Raw genomic sequence first — 26,548 nt, 5'->3', positions numbered from 1 at the left:
AGTTCAGAGTGTGAGTACCTGTTCTGCTCTTTATTCTGCTGTGTGATGTCATGTGGTGAGTGAAAAGCTTGTGAGATATTTAACCAAGAAGAATGGGTGTGGAGATGAATTCAGAGTTGTATACTGTATGCAGGAGGTAGATTATTATATTTGATGTAAATACGAAATTAATATTCTCATCAACCGCATATCACAGAAACTGGTTAGCTGGTTTGATTTGTATTGAGCTCAATGGGCATGAAACCGGCTAATAGGCTAGCTGAAAAAAACACTACGCCAATCTCTAAGTATGGTGAAGGGTATGTGATGATATGGGGCTATTTTAATTCCAAAGGCCAAGGGAACTTTATCAGGATGCATAGTATCCTGGATCCATGAAATAACTGGCCTTTAAAAATAAAAATCTGCCTGCCCCTATGGGATTGAGGACTGACCGATTGAGGAGTTTTGTAATATATACACGCTAAAGCTGTAGGGGAAGCTCAGAGAAATATGCAAGCATAAAATGCGCAAAAACGTGAAAAAAAGTGAAAGCGAAACCGGCGATGAAATCGCCAATCCTGCATAGTTTTCCTTTAAGGTACTACTTTATACCTCTTCTAAGTCAATTTTAGCATGGGTGTATTCACTTATGCCGAGCACTGTAAGAAGACTGCGTACAGTGCATAACATTGACATCACAATGACTACAGGAGACAGCATTAGGCCTCAAAAGCAAAATAAAAATAGCAGCAGATTCTCAACGGACTATGGAATGTGGGGGCCAGTTCAATGGGTATCGCTTGTTGACCAGACAAGAGACACACAAGTCAAGAATGCATAGTCATCATCAATGGTCAAGCCAATTTTCTGTAAAGATAGAAGCACTATCCTGTTCAATTGAATAGGTATCTGTATACATTTGGACTCGATTGCATTCATAGGGGCCCATAGCACCACACATCATGAGCGCCTGTAAGCTCATTCTGGTCACAGATATCCTTATGAACATATTAGGAAGCACATGGTCATAGTTTTAATCTCTACAGTACTGGAAAATTTGTTGGAGTCATGCAGCATGTGGTTATGTTAGTCTTTGGGGCGTGGGGCACTTGCTTCCTGACCAGGTGTTTGCTTACAGTTGTGCACACACCTGGCTGGCTTGTGGTTGTGAATTGAACTTTGTCCCAGTGGGCTGTGGGCTCTTACTCCACCAGAAATAAATGAATTAATAAATCAAGCTGGGCCTCCATGCTCATATACAGTCACACACTGGGCCTATGCTGTTGTACCTTGGGTTCATGTGAATACTGGGTAAACCCAGCCTGATCTGCCGGCGATTTGGATTTCACCCTACAGCTCAGGCTGCAAACCTGCACATCTATGTCTCCTGCTTCCTGTTCACGTCTGCTGGGCGCAATCACAAACTGGCTTATACACCAGGCGCACCCGGATCCTTAGTCATTTGAACTATGCCCATTGATCACGCCTCTTGTGCAGCAGAAATAAAGCACAGACTCCCTAGACTAGTGTTCAATCTTAAAATATTGAGCTTAGTATGGTGCTAGCCAGACTATGTGAATATTACATCTGGCAGACACAAACTGGGTCTATGCTATTGTACCCTGCGTTCATGTGAATATCACATCTGGCAGACGTGCCGTGTACATTATGAAAGACGAGCACAACCGACACACAGTATGCATGGCAGCCATATGTACACGTACATGATGTTAAAAGCATGCACATCCGACTGATGGTTTGAGTAAACTGTTACTTGGGCTTATGACTGATTGGCCACCATATTCTAACAGTGTCCCTCTCTCCTTCAGGATTGGATGTTCATTAAACTACTTAACTGTTACTGATTGGCCACCATATTCTAACTGTGTCCCTCTCTCCTTTAGGATTGGATGTTCAGCAGAGACTTGCTGGTTGTGAGTTGTGGGATCATGGCAGGCCAGATCAAATAACATCATCAGACGCATTCAATGGAGTAGGTGGGGAGGGGCTGCATTTTTCAAACAAAGATTCCTACGCTGTTGAATCAAACTGGGCTACTAAGTGGACGACAACAAAACAACAGATTGTAAAAAGTCTGTACAAGAACTTTTACCTTCCAGTCTGCCTTAAGACACTAAAGAGCTTCCTGAAGACGACCAGAAGCCGTGTGTTGAGGAGAGGTGAATGCTATCATCTCCATAACTTCTATAATGCATCACCATCAGTCTCATGCTTATCTGCACTATTCACATCTCACCATCAGTCTCATGCTGCTCACATCTCACCATCAGTCTCATGCTTACCTGCACTACTCACATCTCACCATCAGTCTCATGCTGCTCACAACTCACATCTCACCATCAGTCTCATGCTGCTCTATTCACATCTCACCATCAGTCTCATGCTGCTCACATCTCACCATCAGTCTCATGCTGATCACATCTCACCGTCAGTCTCATGCTTACCTGCTCTACTCACAATTTGTCTAAAAAGTGTAGGTTATGTCCCAAAATGAAGACGTTTAATTCCAATGTTTTGATTTGACGTAACATGCCTCATCTTGGATCTTATCTCATAGTCACTCTGAACTTCTTTTCAAATCTAAGGCCTGCTAAAATTCCATTGTTTTGTCATACATACAAAAAAACATGCTTTTCTTTCATCTTTTATGAATACTTTTATTTTTTTCCCCTCCGTATTGTAAGTGTTGTTGGATTGCTTATTGAGCTCAAATCTTAGTACCTCTTGAACTCACTGCCAGTGGTTAGCACCTCCAAAAAATCAGCTGGTGTGCGTTACTAATACTTTTCACAGTGCTACAGTAGATAACATCTGGTTCTAGTGACCAATGTTTAGATATTAGAGGATTTCAGCTGATTATTTTGTCTGGTTTACAGTAAAGCCCAGAGTCAGGCTGCTTCAGAAGACACTCCAGGACTCCGGAGGGGCCAAGGTGACCTGTCTGGCCACCGGTTTCTACCCCCGTCACATCAACCTGACCCTGCTCAGAGACGGCCAGCCTGTGTCTGACCACCAGGTCACTGGGGGGGAGCTGCTACCTAATGGAGATGAGACGTACCAGATGAGGAAGAGCCTGGAGGTCAGCGCAGAGGAACTACAGCATCACCACTACACCTGCACAGCTGAACACCTCAGCCTGGACAACAAGCTGGACATTCATTTGGGTATGACAATCTGAGTATAACCTGTATGATTCATGGTGAGTTAAACCATGACAGTGCTGTTGTAACCTTCCTCTCTTGTTTACCACTGATGGCAGAGCGTGAGTGGACAACAGCCCCTATTGCATCATCTGTGGCAGTTCTGCTTGGCCTGCTTGGAGTCACCTGTGGCATCATCGTATGGAGGAGACGGCATGCAGGTGAAAGCACCGTTAAAATAGCAATAATAACGCTATATTTACATAGCACCTTATTTCAAACTCAAGAGTACTGTAGAGTAGGTCATGGTTATGTTGTCATTGAAAAAGGTTTTCACACTATATACAGTTTAGGTTTATACATTATACAGGAATAAACAGAGACAAAAAGTAATACCCGGAACATTTGTAATGAAGCATACAGCAAAACCTGTCCATTTAACTTGTACATGCAACTCCCATCTGTACTGTTTAGACTCTGTCAGGTGATCCCTCTTGTGATTGTAATCTCCATGTGACAGGTCAGGGCTCCAACGCTTCACTCCAGAGCATCTACAGTGAAGCTTCCAGTGAGAGAGTTAAGCGGAGTACGGTAGGTGCATATTTGTTGGTTCAGTGAAGTGTTGATTCTCCTTTTGTTTTTGCATGTAAAAAGATGGTCTTTATTCTTAAGTTTACTCAGCATGTCGTCTGTCAGATAGGATTGCTTAAGCTGTAGTTTAATATCAGTGCTGTGCATCATACACGTATCTGAAAGGTGAGGTTGATGTTTCAGGTAGATTTAAGTAAAAATGACTTATTTCCTCTTACTTTCACATGTAGCCAAATGTATATCAGGAAGATGTTGATGCCCTCTCCTCTTTCAGGCCCAGAACAAGGGGAGGGATGACAAGAATCAACAACATAGTCAACTGCAAACTACATCATGAAGACTGGAGATGCATGTTAAACTACTGGAGCTAGTGGCATATCTTGGTAGCCTATTTAGAAATCTCGAAACGGTTAATTCAAATGAAATCACTGTTGCTTTTCAGTCTTGAAGGGATAGTTTGCTTCACACACAACCTATAGGGTCTATATGGTTAGCCTATGGAGGATTATGATGATTTCAAGTTCAAACTGTCATATGAAAGAAAAAGTACGTTAATACGTAAATTACTGTCTCGCCATGAAGGATGGCACTCATCCCACACACGGACTGTTTGCCCCCCTCACATCAGGCTAGTGGCTTCACCGCGAATACAACCAGACCGAGGAGCAGCTTTTTCCCAGCTGCTGTTAGACTAATAAACAGGACACCTCAGACCTGACCACAGACTGCTCCCGGCACCTGCGCTTCAGTCATGGACTTACTTGAGTTAGGCTACTGACTTGAGTTATCCTGAACACTGCTGCTACTCACTGATCATACTGCAATGATGTAATGTGTAGTTTGGGCATTTTTCACCCTTATTTTACAGTTTTTCTCAGTCGCTTTGGTGCTTTTCTCACATCACTTAGTACATTTAACATGCAACAAGGGCGTGTTCACACGAGGAGGTTTTTATTTAGGCCCAGTGCTTGAAGTGGGCCGGAACGCAGCGGAACGCAGTTCCGGAACTTCTGTATTTTCGTCTTTTGGGTTCCGCCACTTTTTTCAGCGTTCCGGTACTTACTGAAACTGATCCGACGCAGTGACAGTCACAGTGGCCCGAGAATAGACAATATCACAAGACCGATGAAAGACTACATTACCCACGAGCCACAACAGTGCCCTATCACAGTGTTTCTCAATCTACCGGGCCGCGAGAAGATTACCATCGGGCCGCCGGCAGACCCTCTCTGCCCTCTTCGAGAGACGCACCATGCGGCCGCGGCCGCACCCATTCTTCTCGGTCATATTGCTGCGCGAGAAAATCGCACAGAAATAACATGCATATCATATGAAACTGCAGAACCTGACCTTTCCAATGGCACTAGCTGCTAGTTTCTATGACGAACGGGTCGCGAGATAATTAGCGTTGAAAATCACAGTTGCCTACAAAAATGAATGGCACATTCTGTTTTGCGTCATACCCATTCTTCTCTGTGAAATATCTGACGATTTCGTTACTGCCCTATGGCAAACTACATATCAAAATAAACAGGAGATCCTAATTCCAATGGCGTATAGAATGCCTCTGTGTAATTAGCTATAATCACGAGAAATCCTTTTTGGAAATCACATCAAATTTCTGCATTTTTTCATACCTCCCCATATCCCCAACTTAAAAATAATTTATTTTTCATATCAGAAGTTGTATTCAGACCCCTGTTTGTCGTAGCCATGGCAGATGCTTGAAATGCCATTTCAGGACCCAAAATAGCAATAGAAAGAACACTTACAGTCACACTTACCCACTTTTGACTTTTGACCTAATCTCTGTTCTTGGCCAGTTATTGTTAATTAAATCAATGTCAATGTTTTCTTCATCTGGGCCTTTAACCCAAACATTTCTGGTTCTAGGGCCCTTAGCCCAGTTTATTGTAGGCTTACAAGTGGCTATTACACTGGTCTGGTTCGTGTTGTTTTAATGGTTTTCCATATTCCATTTGTTAATTAGAAAAAAGTAACCTAGGCCTATAGGTTAGTGCTTGAAAAAAAATATTAAATAAAAAAAGGTTTTCAACCAACACATTTTTTTTTCACCGCACAAATGTCAAATGTCGGAAATTAGAGTTCCTGCACTTATTTTTTCCCACTTCAAGCACTGTTTAGGCCTACAGAAAAAACTTGACCTGGGTGTTTTTTTAAAAGATAGAAAGCCGACATGACAACTGCCGTTCTAGAGCACAAGTACCGTTACGTTCATTGCTACCTGATTGCTACCTTAGCTTGCCAGGTGAGCGGATGAAAACTGAAAATTAATTCTTACAATTATGGCCCAAAATCCCACCAATCGACCTCCAGATGGTCTCCTTATGGTAAATGTTGTGGTATAACTTGTTGGTCATGTTGTATAGCTCTACAGCAGGCCTATTCAACTAGCGGCCCGCGGGCCAGATGTGGCCCGCTTCAAATTTCCTGTGGCCCGCGTCTCTCGTCATGAGAATGAACTCGCTTTGACGGGTGTGCATGGATCTTCATATGATTGGCGAGTAGCGCACTGTCAGCCCGTCCTTTTTGGCCAGACTAATTCTTCCAGTTATCTTCACTCAGAGAACACAGCACATCACTACACAAACTGACATTTCCAAATGTATAACTAGTTTTAAATGTTATCATTAAATGTTGATTAAATTACGATTTCTTACCGGCAAAGATTCTAAACCTTGAGCGTGCGCAAATCTAAAATGAATCATACCCGGTCTCCGTTCCTCCGAGCCCTCGGGAAAGTTAGTGAAGGAGCTGTGGTTTGTAGAGAATTGCCTCTTGGCTTTATATTCCTTCTTCACAGCGATGGATTCGTTACACAATAAACATGAAAGTCTCGTACTTGTTGCAGAGGGTAAAATTAACGATTCTCGTTGTCAATTAGACGTTTCTTTAGACAGAGCCATCTTCACTCTACTCGTGGGAATGTTATTGTTTGTGATTTGCGCAGGCTCGAAGTTTAGAATCTTTGGCGGTAAGAAATGAAATAGATAAACAGAGGCAGAGCTGGCATTACTTTTTCTTTAAATTCAAGTATATTTGAGAGATTGGCGCTGTAGGCTACTGTGTGTGTTTGAAACACTTATGAGCCTAATTATCTTGAAGTAGGCTAGTTAAATCAACACTGCAATTTTCCCCACTGATGCATGATATGGCAGCTATCAGACATCAGGTATGAAATAGCCTATGGTTAGCCTGGGTGTTTTCAAATACTTGTATAGTTTGTGTGGCAGCCTATCACCTGTCTGAGAAGATTTTTTTATGGATATGGATAATAGGCTATGTTCTTAGTTTCTATGCCAGTGTATAAAATTCAATTGAATTGAACTGAATTTTACTCTGATTTTATGAAATATTTTTGGATACAATTATTTTGCGGCGTCTTATTTTATGCGGCCCCTGAAAACCCAGTGATTTTTCCATTCGGCCCTCTTGGTACTGAAGTTGAATAGCCCTGCTCTACAGGTTCACTCACAAGAACAACTAGCTGTTTCTTTGTTTTGGTCGCCTTTTTTTTCTGAAAGAAGAACTTTCAATAAAGTTTCAGTATGACGCAAACTCTCGTTCATTGGTCAGCTGTCAAAAAACCACTTGACGCGGGGTGTTTTTTCTTGGAGAGTAGAAATTTCTCAACTTGAAAACCACCCAGGGTAGGTGGAAAAAAACGCCGGTGGTGGTGGTTTATCATAGGAATATAATGTAACATACACCCGCAACAGGAGAAAACACCTCCTCGTGTGAACACGCCCTAAGGATGTTGCTGTGTGTGACCACAAAGTGATAAACCATCTACCACTACAGATAATGCTTCAGGTTTATAAAAGCACACAACATGTGAGTAAGACCTTTGCAGATAATGCTTCAGGTTTATAAAAGCACACAACATATGTGAGTAAGACAATTGCAGAGGGGAAGACAATGTATTTCAAGGGATGAACTAATAATATGATAATAATTGTAATTTTTAGGGGCAAAAAATTGCTTTCGGAAGTTGAGCACTGAACATGGCACACTTAACCTTCTTTATTATTATTCATATTATGGCTGCAAATAAGCAACCAGATTAACTTCTGAGAAACTGAACTTTAACCGATAAAGCTCTGAGAGATGATCAACAGTATCTGGAGATTATTTCTCAAGTTTAGATTAGAAAAAAAGGGGATGTGTGTATGTGGAACAAATATGCATGGGAGACAGGAAGAGACTCTAAGAAAAGAGGAAGAACATGTGGTGTAATAGGCTAATTGAATTGTCAGAAAAGGGTTTTGCTTGGGTTTTAAAATGTGGCATTATTAGCACATTTCACACTGTAAATTAGGCTATCTGACAACCAATGGCATTGGTTCTTGGTCCAAAGTTCATTGGGGGGGGGGGGGGGCTTGAAAGGAGGACACAGACCTTTGGGGAAGTTAGCTTATTGCCATCTAGCCCAGGGGTAGATAAAAGGATACCTATCCTTCTCTTTTCTGTGATAATAACCCAGTCAGACGATGCCTAGTTTAGCATACTGTAGTTCACTGGAAGTGTGACCAATTAGCTTATAGCTACAGTAAAACGGATCTATAGGCTAACTGGCTAACTGGTCTAGCCCACATTTATGAACTATGCTAAGCTAGGCTAACATCATGATACCAAGAAGAGTGAGGGTACTGACTGAAGAGCGTGCCTGTCATCAGCAGTTTGATGGGGAAGTAGCTACAGTGAGAGTGGAATGTGCAACTGAGTGACCACACAAGTGTCATGGGTTACTGAAAACAAACAGGATGTCCACATTTTAAACGCCGTCAGCAGCAGGGTTGGCACCACATTTGAGCTCTCTGGTGTCAGCGAAGAGGTCTGTGGTGGAGGTAAGAGACCACTTTTCTGTTCTATTCACTTCTGTTTCATCTATTCACACATAAATTAGCGTAATAATGATATTTATTATCCAGGTCAAGAAATTCAATCTAGCCAAGTATTAGCAACAGATCAATGTCAGATTTATGCAGTGTTAAAAGTGTTTAGTGTTCAGTGTTAAAAGTGTTCAGTGTTAAAAGACCATTGCAGTGTTGCAGTGGCAGTGAGCACATCAGATACTGAGCATCTCAGAACTCTAACGGACAGCAGAATTATCACACAGCAAATACAAATAGATAGTGTTCCCTCTGTGTGTGATCACTGGGGTTGGCCAATCTTTTAAAACAATGTCGCCCCATTTTAAAATGTTTCAAATGTACTGATGAGTGCTGTTTGGCCAAAAAACGATTAATTCAGCACCCAGTCCAGCTTAGATTAAAGTGTGTCTTTGTCTTATCTAAGGCTGTTTTCAGACAAGGCTTCTTTTTTAAAGAAAGTCTATGTATATTATTATCCTGTGGAGTAGACCGTATTTACATTTTAATCCTATGGAGTAGTTTTACATTATAATCTTGTGGAGTAGACCATGTTTACATTATAATCCTATGTAGTAGACTGAGCTTTCTTAAAAGACCTCTGCTTCTTATGAAATGCTATTGTGGCGTAAAGTTGAGCAATGTTGAACTTTTAGCAGTAAAACGCCCTACGTCATTCTGTTTTTAAAGTTGAGCAATGTTGAACTTCTAGCAGTAAAACGGCCTACGTCATGCTGTTTTAGAAGTTGAGAAATGCTCAACTTTGTTTTCTGTTTTTCTGGGGTTTTTTTTTTCGACAGCTGACCAATCACAAACAGATAATCGAGAAAGATGCTTCCAGATTTATTTACTTTTTTAGAACAAAATTACTCAAAATGGCTCTTTGAAGTTTGGAGTTTCTAAAACACTGAAAAAGCGTTCTGTACAACTTCTTTTGTCAGACAAAGAAGCCCAGTCTGATCCTTGCAAGTCCATGAATCAACTCTTCTTATTATTCTTCTTCCTTCTTCCTCCTACTCCTCTTCTTCTTCTTGCCAGTATATCTTCCTCAAATAATTATTTTTTTATATCTTTGTAGGTTTTGCCAAAATGGATATTGAGCTGGATTTCAATACGGAAATAGATTATTCTGACTATGGCAATTACTCTACTGACAATTCAACAGCGGGGGAAGAGCATTCCATAAGATCCCAATCGACCTGCTTCACAGAGGCAGCTTGTATCACCCTTGTGGTGATCAATGGCGTTATTTTTGTCTTTGGTGTCCTTGGAAACGGATTAGTGATTTGGATCGCCGGCCTCAAGATGAAGAAAACCATCAACACCACCTGGTACCTGAGTTTGGCAGTGTCTGACTTCCTTGTCTGCGCGATCCACCCCTTCAACATCGCTCACCTGGCTCTGCAGGACTGGGTGTTTGGCCTCTTCCTGTGCAAGTTCACCTCCTTCATGATGTTCGTCAACATGTTCAGCAGCATCTTCCTGCTGCTCTTCATCAGTGTGGACCGCTGCGTTGCCGTGGTGTTCGCCGTGTGGGCCCAGAACCACCGGACCGTCCGAACCGCGTCCGTCGCCGTCCTTCTGGCCTGGCTGCTCTCGGTGGTTCTCAGCATTCCCTCCATCATATTCCGGGATGTCAAGCACCATATGGGCAAGAGCCTCTGCTTCAACAACTACGGGGCGGACCCACACAGCCACGCCGCCATCGCCGTCAGCCGCTTTGTCTCCGGCTTCGTTGTGCCTTTCGCCGTCATCATCGTCTGCTACTCCGTAATCACCCTCAGACTCATGGGCAGCCAGATCAAGAGGTCGTCCAAGCCCCTGAAGGTCATGACGGCGCTCATCGTCACCTTCTTCATCTGCTGGCTGCCCTACCACGTCTTCATCCTTCTGGAGCTCCACCACGACAAACAGCACCTTGTGCACGGGCTGCAGTTTGGCACGCTGCTCGCACTAGCCAACAGCTGCCTCAACCCCGTGCTCTACGTCTTCATGGGCAACGACTTCCGGAGGAAGTTCAAGAGTTCTCTGCTGTCCAAAATGGAGAACGCCATGGGAGAGGACGCTCGCAGCACCAGTATCAAGGCCTCCATTCACATCTAAACATCTGCAGGTTTCCTGTCCCTCCTCTGACCTCATAATAGTCGTTTAAAACATTCTCATGAACTGATGACAATCTAGACTGCCAGTAGATGCCCACAACGACCCTATTTTCTCTTCTCAATGTACTTTACCTCACTCATCGTCTACTGAGAGTCTTGCCAGCTCTTGTATCCAAGTCTTCTCATGTCTTATCAGTAACAGATGACAATGTGTCTTGGACTATAGTGGATGGGAGGGCTTTGGCCGGCCACAGGTCAAAATGTCTACAGGTTCACTGTCTCTATACAACTGGTTTACTGTACTGTACCTAATGTGGTAAATGTGTTCACAGGATTGGAATTTTATTTTATCTCTGCTGAACAAAACAAAACAGCCTGACCATCTGTTAGGGTGTTAGGGTATTTTTAAGACCATGATGAACCAGAGTATGTTTGTATGTGTTTATGTATCTATTCCTTTTTATGTTGTATGTTTTGCTGTTGGGCCTAGAGCCCGTAAGTTGATATATTAAAGAGAAACTATGCAGGATTGGCGATTTCATCTCCGGTTTCGGTTTCGCTTTTCGTTTTTTGCTCGTTTTATGCTTGCATATTTCTCTACAGAGCTTCCCCTACAGCTTTAGCGTGTGTGTATATATATATGGCTATGGCTATGGCTATGGTTATTTAGCAGACGCCTTTGTCCAAAGCGACATACAAATAAATAACAATACAAATTAAATTAACAGTGAACAATTACAAACTAGGGAGAATAGTAATATTATCAGTAGAACAATAATTTTAAGCACTAACCTAATGAGAAATAAAACAGTGAAATGAGAATAGCAATCAAATAAGTCACTCAGTTAATTATATATGATAATAATAACTAAAGCATGGTATGGCTAAATTTAAGGACAATAGCAAAATAAATTTCTAATTCTATCAATAGACAAATTATAACAAAACAATACTATTATACAAACCATAACACATCACAAACTCAAAGGACTAAGTGCATATTAAATAAATATGCCTTAAGACCCCTCTTAAAAGATCCAAAGCTGTTGCTGGAACGGAGAGCACTGGGCAACTCATTCCACCAACATGGAACCACTGAAGAATAGGATCTACAATTTGACCTAGCATGTATGGTTGGTCGACATAACAGACACTCCTCAGAAGATCGCAATGGGCGGTTGGGAATGTAAATCGTGATTAAAGAACTGAAGTAGCTGGGAGCAGATCCAGTCAGTGTCCTATAGGCCAGAGTGAGAGATTTAAATTTAATTCTGGCTACTATAGGGAGCCAGTGGAGAGTAACTAGGAGAGGGGTTACATGTGTCCTCTTTGGCTGATTGAAGACCAGTCGTGCTGCAGCATTCTGAATCAACTGTAGTGGTCTTAATACACAAGCAGGTAGGCCAGCTAACAGAGAATTACAGTAGTCCAGCTTGGAGATAACCATTGCCTGTACAAGAAGCTGAGTGGAATCTTGTGTCAGATAAGGTCTGATCTTCCTAATGTTGTACAAGGTATACCGACATGACTTTGCAATTGAGGCAACATGCTCAGAGAAAGTAAGTTGGTCATCAATTATGACACCCAAGTTACGTGCCGATCTGGTTGGAGTCAGTGAGGATGAATCAAGCTGGATATTGATCTGTTGGGGAATAGCTGTTTTTGCTGGAAACACCAAGAGCTCAGTTTTGGAAAGATTAAGCTGAAGGTGCTGATCCTTCATCCAGATTGAAATGTCCTTCAGGCATGCAGAGATCCGATGGGAAACACTAGAGTCCTCAGGTGGGAAGGATAGGAAAAGTTGAGTGTCGTCCGCATAGCAATGATATTCAAATCCATGAGAGCGAATAATCCCACCTAAAGAAGTGGTGTAAATAGAGAAAAGGAGGGGCCCTAATACTGATCCTTGGGGGACTCCTGTAGTGAGGTCATGAGACTTTGATATCTGTCCCTGCCAAGACACGCTAAAAGAACGCCCTTTAAGGTAAGACTTGAACCAGTCAAGAGCTTTCCCAGAAATTCCCAGTTCATATAGTGTAGAAAGGAGAATGTCATGGTTAACCGTATCAAAGGCTGCAGATAAATCTAACAGAATTAACACTGATGACTGAGCAGAGGACTTAGCTACTCTCAATGCTTCAGTCACAGATAGAAGAGCAGTTTCAGTAGAATGACCACTCTTGAAACCAGACTGCATAGGGTCTAGTAGGTTATTCTGATAGAGGAAGTCACACATTTGCTGGAAGACCACTTTCTCCAAAACCTTTGACAAGAAAGGAAGAAGGGAGACAGGTCTGTAGTTCTTCACATCAGTTGAATTAAGTGTACTTTTCTTCAGCAAAGGCGTAATTCTTGCCTGTTTAAAAGAAGAAGGAACTATTCCAGAACTGAGTGAAGTATTAAATACATGTGTGACTGCCGGTATAATAGCGGGTGCTATAGACTGCAGGAGAGTAGACGGGACAGGATCCAAAGGGCATGTTGTTGGACGGCTTCGCTGAAGCAGTTGAGAGACCGCTTCCTCATCAAGAGGAGAGAAAAAGTCCAATGATGGCATCATGCTAACACCAGGCAGAGTCCTTCTTATAGGGTCATCAAACTGAGCACTTATCTTAGCAACTTTCTCAGTGAAAAATGTTGCAAAGTCATCTGCTGACAGTGAAGTAGCTGATGGCGGTGGTGGAGGATTGAGAAGAGACTTGAACATAGCAAAAAGTTTTCTGCTGTCAGTGGCGTTCTCAATCTTACTCTGATAATATGTTCTTTTTGCAAGTGTGACAGTGGATGAAAAAGATGATAGCATAGACTGGTATTTACTAAGATCATTTCTATCTCCAGATTTACGCCATTTCCTTTCAGCAGCTCTAAGTTCCTTGCGTACTGAGCGTATACTGTTTGTCAGCCATGGATGGCGAGGTTTAGAACGAGTGGGTCTTGTGGAAAGAGGACATGCTGCATTCAGACAGGATGCCAGTGTAGAGCAAAGAGTGTCTGTAGCATCATTAACCTCAAGTGATGAGAATGAGCTCGGAATAGGTAGAGCAGAAGTTCCTAATGTTGCAAAATGTTCACTTGAGAGGCTTCTGAGGTTCCGTCGGAATGACATCGTCGGAGCAGGAACTGTAGGGTTATCAAGGAGACGCACAGAGAATCTAATGAAGTAATGATCTGATACATGTAGAGGATTAACCCAAACGTTGTCTGCAGTACAGTTACGTAGCAGAATCATATCAAGATCCTTACCAGCCTTGTGAGTAGGAGGACTGTGAACACGTGTTATACTAAAGGAGGAGAGTAAGGACAGGAAGTCAACTGAAGAGGAGTTGTCCAGATGAATGTTAAAATCACCAAGGATCAACAGAGGGCACGTATCCATTGGAATAGCAGACAGTAGAATGTCCAACTCATTCACAAAGTTGCCAAGCTGTCCTGGAGGGCGATAAATAACCACCAAGTATAATTTGTATGGTTCAGTTATCATGATGGCATGATATTCAAATGAGCTGTGGTTTTGAGTCGGTAGCAACTGAGTAAACCTCCAGTCATCAGAGATCAGAAAGCCTGCCCCGCCTCCTCTACCAGAGGAGCGACAGGTATGCGAAAAAGCATAATTGGTCGACAACGCTGCAGGTGTAGCAGTATTTTCTGGCCTAATCCATGTCTCTGTAAGCGCAACCAACTGAAGTGATAGCTGTGAGGCCAGAGCAGGAATGAAATTAGCTTTGTTCACTACAGATTGGCAATTCCACAGCCCCATAGAAAAAGTAGGATATGAAGCTTGTTGCCTTACGGCATTAGAGCGCATATAAACTTGTTTATGTTGAATGCACATTATTACCAGTAGGATGGCAGATAACAAGACAAGGTGAGACAAGAGTGAACTTATCTGAGAGGTGCCTTGCTTGTGTCCTTGCTCGGTGGACTCGTCGCAGGTAGACTCAATTCGTCTTGACACGAGTAAGTCTTCACACGAGGACGGATTCACACGAGAGCTGACGCTTCCGCTGACGCTCCAGCACAAAAGCCACTTTAAATACTCCTAGTTGAATTAGCTGAAGACCACCCCCTCGAAAAACTCACAAGACCAAGGCCAGTCTCAGCGCAATTAAACAGACGGCCGTAATGCAAACAATATCGACTACCCACCCACTTCTTAGGATCAACTTGTAACTATGACAACTACATAAACAATTCCCTTAACAACACGAAGCTCTCATGCAACTACTCAGATATAAACTTACAGTACGTAGTGCAGACGCAGCTCCAGAAAAACCACGAGTAGAGATTAGTAAAGCAAGGTCACGAGTCTACTTCGTCCAGCTACACTTAAAAATACCACCCCCGCGAAAAACTCACAAGACCAAGGCCAGTCTCAGCACAATTAAACAGACGGCCGTAATGCAAACAATATCGACTACCCACCCACTACTTAGGATCAACTTGTAACTATGACAACTACATAAACAATTCCCTTAACAACACGAAGCTCTCATGCAACTACTCAGATATAAACTTACTAGGGATGCAACGGTACAGTTTTGCCACGGTTCGGTTTGTATCACGGTTTTTGGGCCACGGTAACGGTTCGGTTTCAATATATCAATATTATCTTGGCTCTAGCATACAGGAGGCTATATTTGCCTTTTCTATTTCAAATCAACAATGTGCTTCTACTTACACTTGCAGAGAAAATATTAAATGCATAGCCTGACACAGATGAAGCAGAATCACAAAAATGTATTAAAAGAAAAGAACACCATCATTGCCTTCTGTCATAAACAGGCAATGTTATCCATAGTGCAGTGCAGCATAAAGTAATGTGTAGTTATTTATTTAATAAACTCACTGTTCTTCACACATTTAAAGAAAATACTTATAAAGTAGTGAACAATTCTGAAAATCTTCTCAAAATAATTGGTGAGGTAGTATTATGTGTAGTTTCAAATGGATATTTGATTTGGGAGTGCCTGCCCTGTCCTCTTTTATGAACGTAAAAAATGTAAACATAGACAAAAGTGCAGTGCAGCATTAAAAATATTAGAACAATGAAATGAACATTATTGCAACCTGTTGTCAGGGGGGGGCAATATTCCGAGAAGAAAGTGGCAAATTTGCCACTTCACAAAGTGTCTGTTTCCCCTGTGTCTCCTGTCGTGTGTGTGTGTGTGTGTGCGTGTGTGTGCGAGAGAGTTGTGTGATTGACGAGTGGACGAGCGATTGACTGATTTAGCAGTGAGTTTATTGTTTTTCGAGTGGACACCTCCCGCTGCCCGTAGCCTAGCATACAACGTCAGGAAAATAAATGACCCGAGTTTGGAATGACATGTCAGCCTCCCCATCTCCTATAACCTCCCATCCCTACAATATTTTCCAGTAAACTATCAAAAAGAGAATACACTTAGCTGTGTCGGCGTCACGCTTTCTTAGGCTACTCTAGCGAGCAATCAACGCAGGGCAGAAACCACCGGTTACACTGTTACACACAGACTTTATAATGTGGCAAATTTTCGACCTTCTAAAGTGGCAAATTTGCGTCTTTACAAAGTATATATACGTGGCCCTAATACGCCGTCGTATTCGTTATGTCTTTGGGAATTATAGGAATATTGTTGTCGAAAGGCTGCAGCAATGGATGGTTGGGTTTTCGGTGGCAAACTAACTCTCCGTGCTGCTCCACTTAAGGTTACAGCCGGGTGATGAAGGCGCAAGTGGGCCGACATGTTGGATGTGTTACCTTTATTAGGTGATCGTTGTGAAGCAGTGCTTGCAATGCACACTGTGCTTTGTTTACTGACGGTCTTTTTGCCTTGTTCGTGGGCTACTTCAAATGTCGCCATGATCATGCAGCCGCCGGTAAAGTTTGTTTCTTCTCACATGACTCCTTCATTTGCATTTCAACGCGCTTATTGGCTCTTGGGAAATTCAGTAAAATTCTGATTGGTTGTTGCAAGGTTGACGAGAGGCAAGCTGAACAGTCAGAGAAAACGCATCCCCCGGGTCCTAAGCACTCCTCTCTATCGCTCCCAGGCTACGCGCGCGCAATAACCTTGTATTAAATAAAAAGTTTAATGTCGCGTATACCGAAATATTGCGGTTTAGGTGAGTCTATTGAACCGAACAGGCCAAACCGAACGGTTCAATAAATTATTGAAAACCGTTGCATCCCTAAAACTTACAGTACGTAGTGCAGACGCAGCTCCAGAAAAACCACGAGTAGAGATTAGTAAAGCAAGGTCACGAGTCTACTTCGTCCAGCTACACTTAAAAATACCACCCCCGCGAAAACTCACAAGACCAAGGCCAGTCTCAGCGCAATTAAACAGACGGCCGTAATGCAAACAATATCGACTACCCACCCACTACTATACTATATATTTATAAATTGCAAGCGTGGTTCTTCTCATTCCTTATGCGTCTCAGACTTCCAGATGTAAACAAGGAGCGATCGCTTCCTAGACAAACTGCAAGGCTGCAATAGCGGATAGGGATACTGGGGGCGGGAGGAAATATTACTGTTTTCCATCAAACTGATCAGTCAAGACTATGAAAATGTTGCATAGGGTCTCTTTAAGGTGGTTTGCTGGTTGAACAGCTTGTTATGTCTTTCGTGAAAACATACCTACAGCTGGTTTACTTATGATGGTAATTCAGCTGGTCTCTTTGTAAGCGTTATAATCAATCGTAATAATCAAGGAAGGTTGCGAAACCATGGGCGCAGTGATATCACGCAGCATCTGAAAATAGTTCCCATAGGCAACAAGCAGAAGTAGTTTGTATCACTGTGCCCATGGTACATTTACAACTTTCCTTGACTGTTACCATTATTTCATGTCAAATCAGCCAAGAAAAATGCCAGGTTTCATTTTAAGTTGGTCTTATTGCACTTTCTAACTTGAGAAGAGACATTTGAGAAAATGACCGGAAATCTTAATCACTTTTAAGCATGATGCTAGCAGGCGAGATGCTAATGGTCTAATCCGATGCAAAGAGCTATGCTAGGCTGAAGCTAAAAGTTGTATCGCCAGACTCACAGAATGGCTGGATGGGAAAAAGGTAAATATCAATTGTTTTGCTCGAGGGGAGGTGGAAAATGAGCTTATTTCCAAAAATGGCAGAATAGAAGGTATAGTTTACAAAATGAAAAATACATTGCTCAAGTGTCCTTTTCAGAACATACCTTACAAAGTAATTTGAAATGGTTGAAGCTGGATTAGAGGCAGAAATTTGGTGGGAAGAAGACAAAAAAGAAGATTTTGAATAACAGAACAGTACATTATTATCATGCAGTGTAATAATAATAATAAGACTTTGGATAACAATGCACTTCATACACTGTAATGTTTTAGAATGATGATAATAACTGATACTACTGTACACATTAATGTGAGTTCAATAGGTTTATTTACAGCCTAATCTACAGTAAAGTGAGCATGATCTATGCTTACATGTAAAGGAACACTGGAAGTTTTTTTTATTTTTTTTTTTTAAATAGCTTATTTCATCCCCTAGAGTTAGATAAGAGGATACGGACCCTTCTCATCTCTCTGTGTGCAATGACCAGTCTGACACCATTAGCCTAGCATAGCATAATTCACTGGATGTGGGTTACACCATTAGCCTAGCATAGCACAATTCACTGGAAGTGGGTTACACCATTAGCCTAGCATAGCACAATTCCCTGGAAGTGGGTTACACCGTTAGCCTAGCATAGCACAATTCCCTGGAAGTGGGTTACACCGTTAGCATAGCATACTGTAGCATCATTCACTGGAACTGGCTTGTAGCTATAGGCTAAACTGTGTAAGCTAATCTACTTCAAGTGAAATCACTCCCCTCACTGACTCCTCTTCTAACACTCACTGCCATTAGATGTAAGAGTCGTAATGGCTTATGGTAGAATTAGGAACAGGTCAACTTCATTCATACAATGTCAACTATTTCCGTTGTTGTTTTATGACGGCTGTTTGTCATTTGCTTAATGCTAAAGGGCTTCTCCTCGTGGCCCTGTGTTTTCACCCTCTATGTCTTTAGTGTCCCATCATAACTCTAAATATCTCAGAAAGTCTGTGAGAGCCCTATAACACATTACAATTTGACAGTGGGACAGCCCTATACCCCTACAGAAATGTGTCTCCTCTGAGTGACTGGCTGCAGGTCTTCATAAGTCTTCAAGAATTTGCACCTGTGGTTAACACACTGGAGTATGACTCTGAAAGGAATGTAAGGAAAATGATTTAATCAACTTCAGAATCTGGATCATTAAACTGTTTTGAAAATGTTCACTACATCAAAGTTTGGAGAGTAATTACTATTTAAATTTAGTTACACAATTAAATCAAATAAATGCGTAGACAAAGATATGTCAGTCACTGTAGACAGAAAAGGATTCTGTCACCTATCACATTTCAAATGCAGATCCGAATCACAAGGCAGAATCACAAATTAGGATCACTTTCGCCATTGTGGCAAGACAACGATATAGAGACGCATATGGATATGATATGCCAGCTTATGAACAAAACGTATAGAACTAGAAAAGCACTCAAAGAGTGCAGCTACCTCCGCCTTTCTTCCTCTTCTTAGGTTGTCATACATTTGAACCTAAACTATTCAGATCGCCACCACGTGGCAATACCATGCCATTACACCACTAAGCTAAATACATAAACGAACACAAAAATGAACACAAATAATAAGAAACAGTCCTTAATTTCTGGCACACTCACTTGAAGCTTCTGTGATAACTTGCAGAGATGTCTCTGAGCCTTGACCTGAAACACCATTCAGAACCATTTGTCTCAAAACAGGACAGGGGTGATTACGGTCAGATCATTCAGGCAATAGCATGTACATTACTACATGTTAATCATAAACAAGTGTTGTTGTTTTTTCTGACGCTGGGCTAAACGGCGCTGATAATATGACCTGAGTGTTTTTGAGTGCATGAATTCTACATGTTGTGTATCTGAATATCACTGTTGTCACTGTTGTGTCATGACTATTGTCTATTGTCCCAGTGTCACCTAATCATCTGGTATACTACTGCGTGTACTGCGTGTACTGCGTGTACTGTGTGTACTATGTGTACTGCGTGTACTGTGTGTACTGCGTGTACTGCGTGTACTGTGTGTACTGCGTGTACTGCGTGGACTGCGTGTACTTCACCACTGGAATTCAATATGAAAATTACATTTGTGTTTGTGCCTCTGGGTATTTCAATGGAATTGCTTTGTTACATTTTACCAGTTCAATAGCCAACTTCATCAAAACGTATACAGTATCTGCATTAAATGTTTTACTAATGCATTTGATGATAATTGTATTCACTATGGTAAGAATAGGCTAGAGGTCTCAGCTACGTCTTTAAGTGAACTCAGTAAGAGCTATTTTACCTGTTTGGGTCCTCCTCCACATGATAAAGATAAAGACTCCAGCAAGACACAGTAACCCAGCAGCAGTAAGCACAGAGGGCACTATGGATGTGGTGACTGAATCCCACTCATGATCTGCTCAGAGAGAGAGAGGGAGTATGAGACTGGATACAGACATCAACACTAACACACAACATACACCTGATACTAAAACAACAAACTGCAATCTACACTTACTACAAAGCAGCATTCAATATTTATAAACCAATAGTACCTAAACTGACGTCCAGCTTGTTGTCCAGGCTGAGGTGTTCAGCTGTGCAGGTGTAGTGGTGATGCTGTAGTTCCTCTGCGCTGACCTCCAGGCTCTTCCTCATCTGGTACGTCTCATCTCCATTAGGTAGCAGCTCCCCCCCAGTGATCTGGTGGTCAGACACAGACTGGCCGTCTCTCAGCAGGGTCAGGTTGAAGTGACGTGGGTAGAAACCAGTGGCCAGACAGGTCACCTTGGCCCCACTAGAGTCTGGGAGTGTCTTCTGGAGGAGCCTGACTCTGGGCTTCACTGAGGAGGATCAAACATAGTTGTAAATAAGGCACAGGCTTTACTGTGATGGATCAAACATACATCATTTACTGTGATCCATAAAACAGATCAAACTAAATAACACAATCTAAATATGTCCACAGAGTTCTGTTAAACATTTGCACAATTATGAATAATCTTACTCTTTTTAAGAACGCGATTCTTCTCTTCATCCAGGCTTGTCTTCAGGATTGCAATGCAGAGGGAATAGTAATACCGATGCATTAATGGTGTACATACACTGACCACTGTACCTGGCCACACAGTGTCTGAATGAACGGTGTCTAGCTGTCGGTTGTAATACAGGACATCTCCAGCCTCCCCATTGAATGCATCTTTGCTGATGAAAGCTCCTATGTCATCATTTTTATGTAACTGACATCCCGTAGCTCTCTGTAGAACATGAACACCTCAGGAAGCACATGAAAGACAGACGTTGAGACACTAAAATCAACAACAGTAGTTCTGGCCGGTTTCATCATTATCAGTTTTTAGTAGGCCTAATGCACATATTAACTCTTTCAACTTCTCCTCTGAATTTCTACTTTATTATTCAAAATAAGAAGCTCCATCTCCATCGCTTCTTTTCTCTACACTATAGCTGTTGCTAAAAGGCACTCTGCCAGTCAAACTTACTGTTTGTGTGATTCAGAATCTCTATCAGATAGGACGCTGTATTTCTCATCTGTCCAGAATTGAATTGAGGAACATATTCCAGGTCAAGTGTTCTCTGTGGACCATTAACACCTCTGTGTACAACCTTGTTGTCATTTGAGTCGTAGTATCCAATCTGAATGTCATCCAGCAAAAATATAGTTTGGACTTCTGGAAATGGAGTCTCGCCCTTTAAAAATATACTGAACATCCAAAAAGAATGAGAACCTGTGGAAGAAAAGGTGTACAAACTTGGTGAAACACTGTGGTAGAACAAAAAGACAAAAAGAAAATGACGTCTCTAGAACAAATCAAAGATCAAGATCACCAAGGATAATTTTAAGGAACAGAATCAAGAGTCTCTTTCAAGCAGTTTTTTTTACTGTAACTACAGACATAACTGGATTTGCTGAATAGTGGTATCAAATATGCACGTCCTCATATGAACCATTGGGCAGCTTCAGAGCTGTGCACCAATGTAAGACAAATTTACTGTATTGGTAAAACTTTTGACATTTGTCTGTTGGGCCACATTACCTGCATCCATAGTTATGTGTAACAGGTTAAAATGTAGCCTAAGTAATAATAATATTCCTGCACAAGAGATTTAGTAAATGATATAGTGACATATATGATAAGAGTATAAAATATACAGTACACTGCTCAAAAACATTAAGGTAACACTTGTTCATAGGAGTATAGCATCAAGTCATGTGGGATATTGTAATATAACAGTCAGAGGTGGTTGTGAATCAGGTTCACCTGCTTTGATGTCAACAAAATTTTCTACAGGTGCTAGAGGGCCAACAATGAGGTGACCCCAAAACAGGAATGGCTTTACAGGTGGTGGCAAGCAACTGGGAATTTTTCCATCTTTATCCTTGACTGATTTTTCACTAGTTTTGCATTTGGATAGGGTCAGTGTTACTACTGGTAGCGCCAGTATCTGGAGCCTACAGAGGTTGCACAGTTGCTCTAGGAGAAAAGGTCAGGGAAGGTCCTTAACCCAGCCGGACCGGTATCTGCTCCTCTGTGCAAGGAGGAACAGTAGGAGCCCTGCTAGAGCCCTACAGAATGACCTCTAGCAGGTCACTGGTGTGAATGTCTCTGGCCACACTGTCAGAAACAGACTTCATGAAGGTGGCCTGAGGGCCCGATGGCCTCTAGAGGGACCTGTGCTCACTGCCCAGCACCGTGGAGCTCAATTGACATTTGCCATAGAATACAACATTGGCAGGTCCGCCACTAGCGCCCTGTGCTTTTCACAGATGAGAGCAGGTTCACCCTGAGCACATGTGACAGACATGTAAGGGTCTGGAGATGTCATGGAGAACATGATGCTGCCTGCAACATCATTCAGCATGACTGGATTGGTGGTGGCTCAGTGATGATGTGGGGAGGCATACCCTTTGAGGGATGCACAGACCTCTGTGGGCAAGAGAACGGCACCCTCACTGCTCATGGGTATCGGGATGAAATGTTCTGACCAGGTACTGGTGCAGTGGGCCTAGGGTTTCTCCTCGAGCACAAGGATGGTCACATGTGGCGAGATTGTGCAGGCAGGATGAAGGAATTGATACCAATGACTGCCCCCCCACACTTCCCTGACTGAAATGCAATAGAACACTCTCTGACATTATGTTTTGGTCCATTTAACACACTCCTTTCATTTCATAATACATCACCCGGTTCATATGAGCATAGATATCCAGCATGATGTATCTGATGTGTTTTCAAGGTGTTCCTTTATTTATTTTTTTTGAGCAGTTTAGTTTTACTCTTGTTCTTTTATTTTGATGGTAGACTACACTGCTAGTGATGTCTCTGGTTCCTCTCCCCTTTGTCTCCCTCCTTCCTGTTTAATATATGAAGATAGGTAGGTTGTGTGTGTGCACCACACAAAAGCAACTGATGATGAATGATAAGCATTAATACTAAATATAGTCATCCATAAGATGTTGTCGTCTTCGTATTCGGTTTACATACACTATTTTGGGATTATTTGAATGAATGTACTTTTTAAAATGTACTGTTTAGCCTACATGTCTTCCGTTCAGCCCATAGACAATAAAATATGAACAGAGGCATCACATAGACCAGGGCTCTTCAATTAGCGGCCCGCGGGCCGGATCCGGCCCCCGAGATACTTTGTAGTGGCCCTTGAAGTGTTGGCTGATGTTATATGAGCAAATCCTTATGATCGGTAGAGACGTAAATAGCTGGTGGAAAACACGATAATGGAGGTGCAGTGATAGGCTACACTGCGAGTTGCGCCTACAAATAATATTCTGTGTGGTGCGTTGCCGTTGTAGGCTACTTTGTTACTGGATATTATACAAAGAGGTGCCTTGCTTCGTTTTTACGCAGCGTCACCAACATGTTGACGTGCGCCAAATCCAAGCTGTTTTCCTCAAAGCATGAAGCATTTTTGGTGCATGAAATCTCACCGGTAGTGCCTCTCCAGTCCAAGCACATCCTCGCGAAAACATTCGCCACTCGTAATGTAGCTATTGGAGCAAATAGGAGTCGGTTTAAAAGTTAAACTTTGGTGGCATCAGTTCTGTTGCATGCTCTCACTCGCTCTGAAGTCCTGCAGCCACTGCACCTCAGCCAACTGCACGTAACGTTTTGACCGAGTTGAACATAAGTTCCATCTTAGCTTAGTTTCAACGTAAATTGCCACTACGTTGGAGTATTATAAGCTACTAACATTTTAACGGGTTGCACCACGCAAATAGTTTCAATGTGAAACTAATACACATCCATCGCCTTGATGTCAAGTCCACTGTAAGTAACATTGATTTGTGAACACGTTCATCCAATTTAAATGGTGGGAACGTTAAATGTATGTTGAGATGAGTTACATATGCGAACGATTACGCACATTTAATTCATTTAAACACTGTTTGAAACCTGTTTGTGCCCATTGGAAATTGTATGGACCTAGCAGTTACTGCGCAAAGCTCAGATTCCATTGTTGTTAATGTTATCACAGATTTCATATTAGCCATAGCAATGCAGATCCAGTGTCACCTTCCCAATGCCTACCACTGTGGTAGTCTGGGCCTGTGGCAGAAATATTCCCAAAACACAAATACAACAAAATAACCACAAAATAATTATGCTTTTACAAAATGCAACATATTAGCAATATAGATCACCTTCCCAATGTTGGCCTACCACTGTGGTAGTCTGGGCCTGTGGCAGAAATATTCCCAAAACACAAATAACCACCAAAAAACGATATTATCAGAGAATGTATAATAAGGGACAGGCTCTGATATTATGCATTTACAAAATGCAACATTTGAACACCCATATTGGTGCTGTTGTAGTTTATTGTATCTACATTTGTAGCCTACGTAATTACTCATATTTCAAGCGTTTTTTCTCCGGCCCCTCAGTTGTGATACTTTTCATGAACTGGCCCCTATTACAAACTAATTGAATAGCCCTGACATAGACCTTGAATGAGACTGTTGAAGCCAATTTGAATCCATCAGTTTAGCACTGAGCCCTGGGGGACCCCTGTGGTGAAAAAGTGAGAATCGGACAGCAGTCCAAGCCATGATACATTAAAAGAGCATCCTGTGAGGTATAGGATTCAAATCAAGAGAGAGCAAAGCCGGAGATACCCATGTTTGAGAGTATAGAGAGAAGGATGCGGTGATTAACCATGTCAAAGGCAGCCAAGAAGTCAAGCAGAATGAGAACTGATGAACGAGCGGTCGCCCTGCATGGCCTCCTTTATGGCTTCTGTTACAGACAGCAGAGCTGTTTCAGTGGAGTTGCCGCTTTTGAACCCAGATTGATTTGAATATACTGTAGAAGATTGTCCAGTGAAAGGAATTCAGAAACTTTTTGGAAACAGCTTGCTCTATACCTTTGGATAGGAAAGGCAGGAGTGAGACAGGACGGTAGTTCTCAACTTGAGCAGGGTTGAGTGAAATTTTCTTAACTCAAGTTGTCTTGGCATCAAAACCAAAACAAAATGTCACCTGTGGAAGCCACAGTACTGTATAGGCAGAAACAAATGATCGCTGGTCCATAACTTTTCATAAAATGTATTGTCTGTACTGTCCATCTTGCCATCTATGTGTGTAATGTCTGATCTGAGTGTCTTGTATTAGCGAAGAAAAAAATCACATCTGTGAACAATTTTTTTCTTTCGTATGCGTATTCCTAAAATACAAGGGGAAAATCAGGTCTTTCTGTTGCTATCCCTCTAATAACAACAAGAATTCAGATGATAAAAATTAAAAAATGCTGCACTAACTAAACAAGGTGAGAAAATGTCTCTCTCTGTGTGTGTGTGTCTTGTGAAAGCAGACTTACCTGATTTCAAAGTCAAGAAAATCGGGAATGAACAGAAGAAACACAGTAGCCTTAACATGGTGATGCATGTATCAGTTATTGCTGTCAGTTCCTCTGATGGGATATTGTGCTTCTATCTGCCACTTTCACCAGCAGGACTTCATGTGAGATTATGTTCTTTACTGAAATGTTTTGTTAGAAAAACTCCACCCACACGCCAGATATTGTACTTTGTTTCCTTGTTGTTATCTATGTTGTAATCTACACCCTAAACGCGCTGATCAAGTATCAATGCGGAAAGAATTCACTCTCAAAATAGACTCCCTCACGAATCTGGACAAACAGCATAACCCATGACATGATACCACAGACATGATATTAAAGGGACATTGTGTAAGATTTTCAGTTGTTGGTTACAAAAAGTAACATTTCCCATTCATAAATGTGGCCTCATGTATGTTTAATTACCACTACCACCAATTCAAAGCATTCCTATTGGTTCAGAAGGCCTCATTTAAATATTCATAGTTTGGGTCGACCCTATTATGAGTGCCATTTTAAAATACTGGTGGCCAGCTAAGGACATACTGTATGCAAAATACAGCTCCGTCTTTGACGTCTGAATGCAGAGACCATACCTTGGACCCAGCTGCTGAATTTCCTTCATTCAGCGATGTAAGTTATAAACCCGTTTTCTACAAGCCACATGTCTTTGTAACATTCCAACATTGAAACTGTATTTTCCAACAAAACAAATAAAGAGCGAACATAACTTTGATTGTGATCTGTTACTGTCTCAGCAAAGCTCTAACTTCAGTGCACAGCGCATAGACCTCTGAAGTTCGCCTACAAAAAGGATCCAAAGCTGCCATCTTTGCCCATATAAGGAGATCCGGGA

General features: G+C 41.9%; 3 protein-coding genes across 4 annotated transcripts; 2 read left to right on the top strand and 1 right to left on the bottom strand.

Annotated features, from left to right (window-relative positions):
• Nucleotides 1-289: 289 nt before the first annotated feature.
• LOC134089364 (major histocompatibility complex class I-related gene protein-like) lies at nt 290-4,608 on the top strand. Its single transcript, XM_062543805.1, has 6 exons — nt 290-299; nt 1,887-2,162; nt 2,880-3,167; nt 3,263-3,364; nt 3,664-3,734; nt 4,009-4,608. Exons 1-6 carry the CDS (start codon nt 290-292, stop codon nt 4,069-4,071), a joined length of 810 nt encoding a protein of 269 aa, XP_062399789.1. The 3' UTR covers nt 4,072-4,608.
• A 3,877-nt stretch (nt 4,609-8,485) lies between these two features.
• LOC134089469 (chemerin-like receptor 1) lies at nt 8,486-11,279 on the top strand. The gene is made up of 2 exons (XM_062543907.1): nt 8,486-8,602; nt 9,705-11,279. Exon 2 carries the CDS (start codon nt 9,716-9,718, stop codon nt 10,727-10,729), a length of 1,014 nt encoding a protein of 337 aa, XP_062399891.1. The 5' UTR covers nt 8,486-8,602; nt 9,705-9,715; the 3' UTR covers nt 10,730-11,279.
• A 6,747-nt stretch (nt 11,280-18,026) lies between these two features.
• Nucleotides 18,027-25,800, bottom strand: LOC134088372 (major histocompatibility complex class I-related gene protein-like). Of its 2 annotated transcripts, XM_062542306.1 has the most exons (7): nt 25,672-25,800; nt 21,319-21,564; nt 20,826-21,092; nt 20,374-20,661; nt 20,121-20,234; nt 19,455-19,499; nt 18,027-18,937 (listed from the first exon to the last, which is right to left on the bottom strand). In XM_062542306.1, the coding sequence occupies exons 1-7, from the start codon at nt 25,727-25,729 to the stop codon at nt 18,897-18,899; spliced, it is 1,059 nt and encodes a 352-aa protein (XP_062398290.1). In that variant the 5' UTR covers nt 25,730-25,800; the 3' UTR covers nt 18,027-18,896. The 2 variants fall into 2 exon arrangements, with proteins under 2 accessions (XP_062398290.1, XP_062398291.1); XM_062542307.1 differs by lacking the exon at nt 19,455-19,499.
• Between the last annotated feature and the right edge of the window lie 748 nt (nt 25,801-26,548).

The sequence above is a fragment of the Sardina pilchardus genome, chromosome 8 (genome assembly GCF_963854185.1).
Source record: "Sardina pilchardus chromosome 8, fSarPil1.1, whole genome shotgun sequence".
Taxonomy (NCBI): domain Eukaryota; kingdom Metazoa; phylum Chordata; class Actinopteri; order Clupeiformes; family Clupeidae; genus Sardina; species Sardina pilchardus.
The sequence above is the reverse complement of the archived record's forward strand: the minus strand, read 5'-3'. Positions and strand labels throughout refer to the sequence as shown.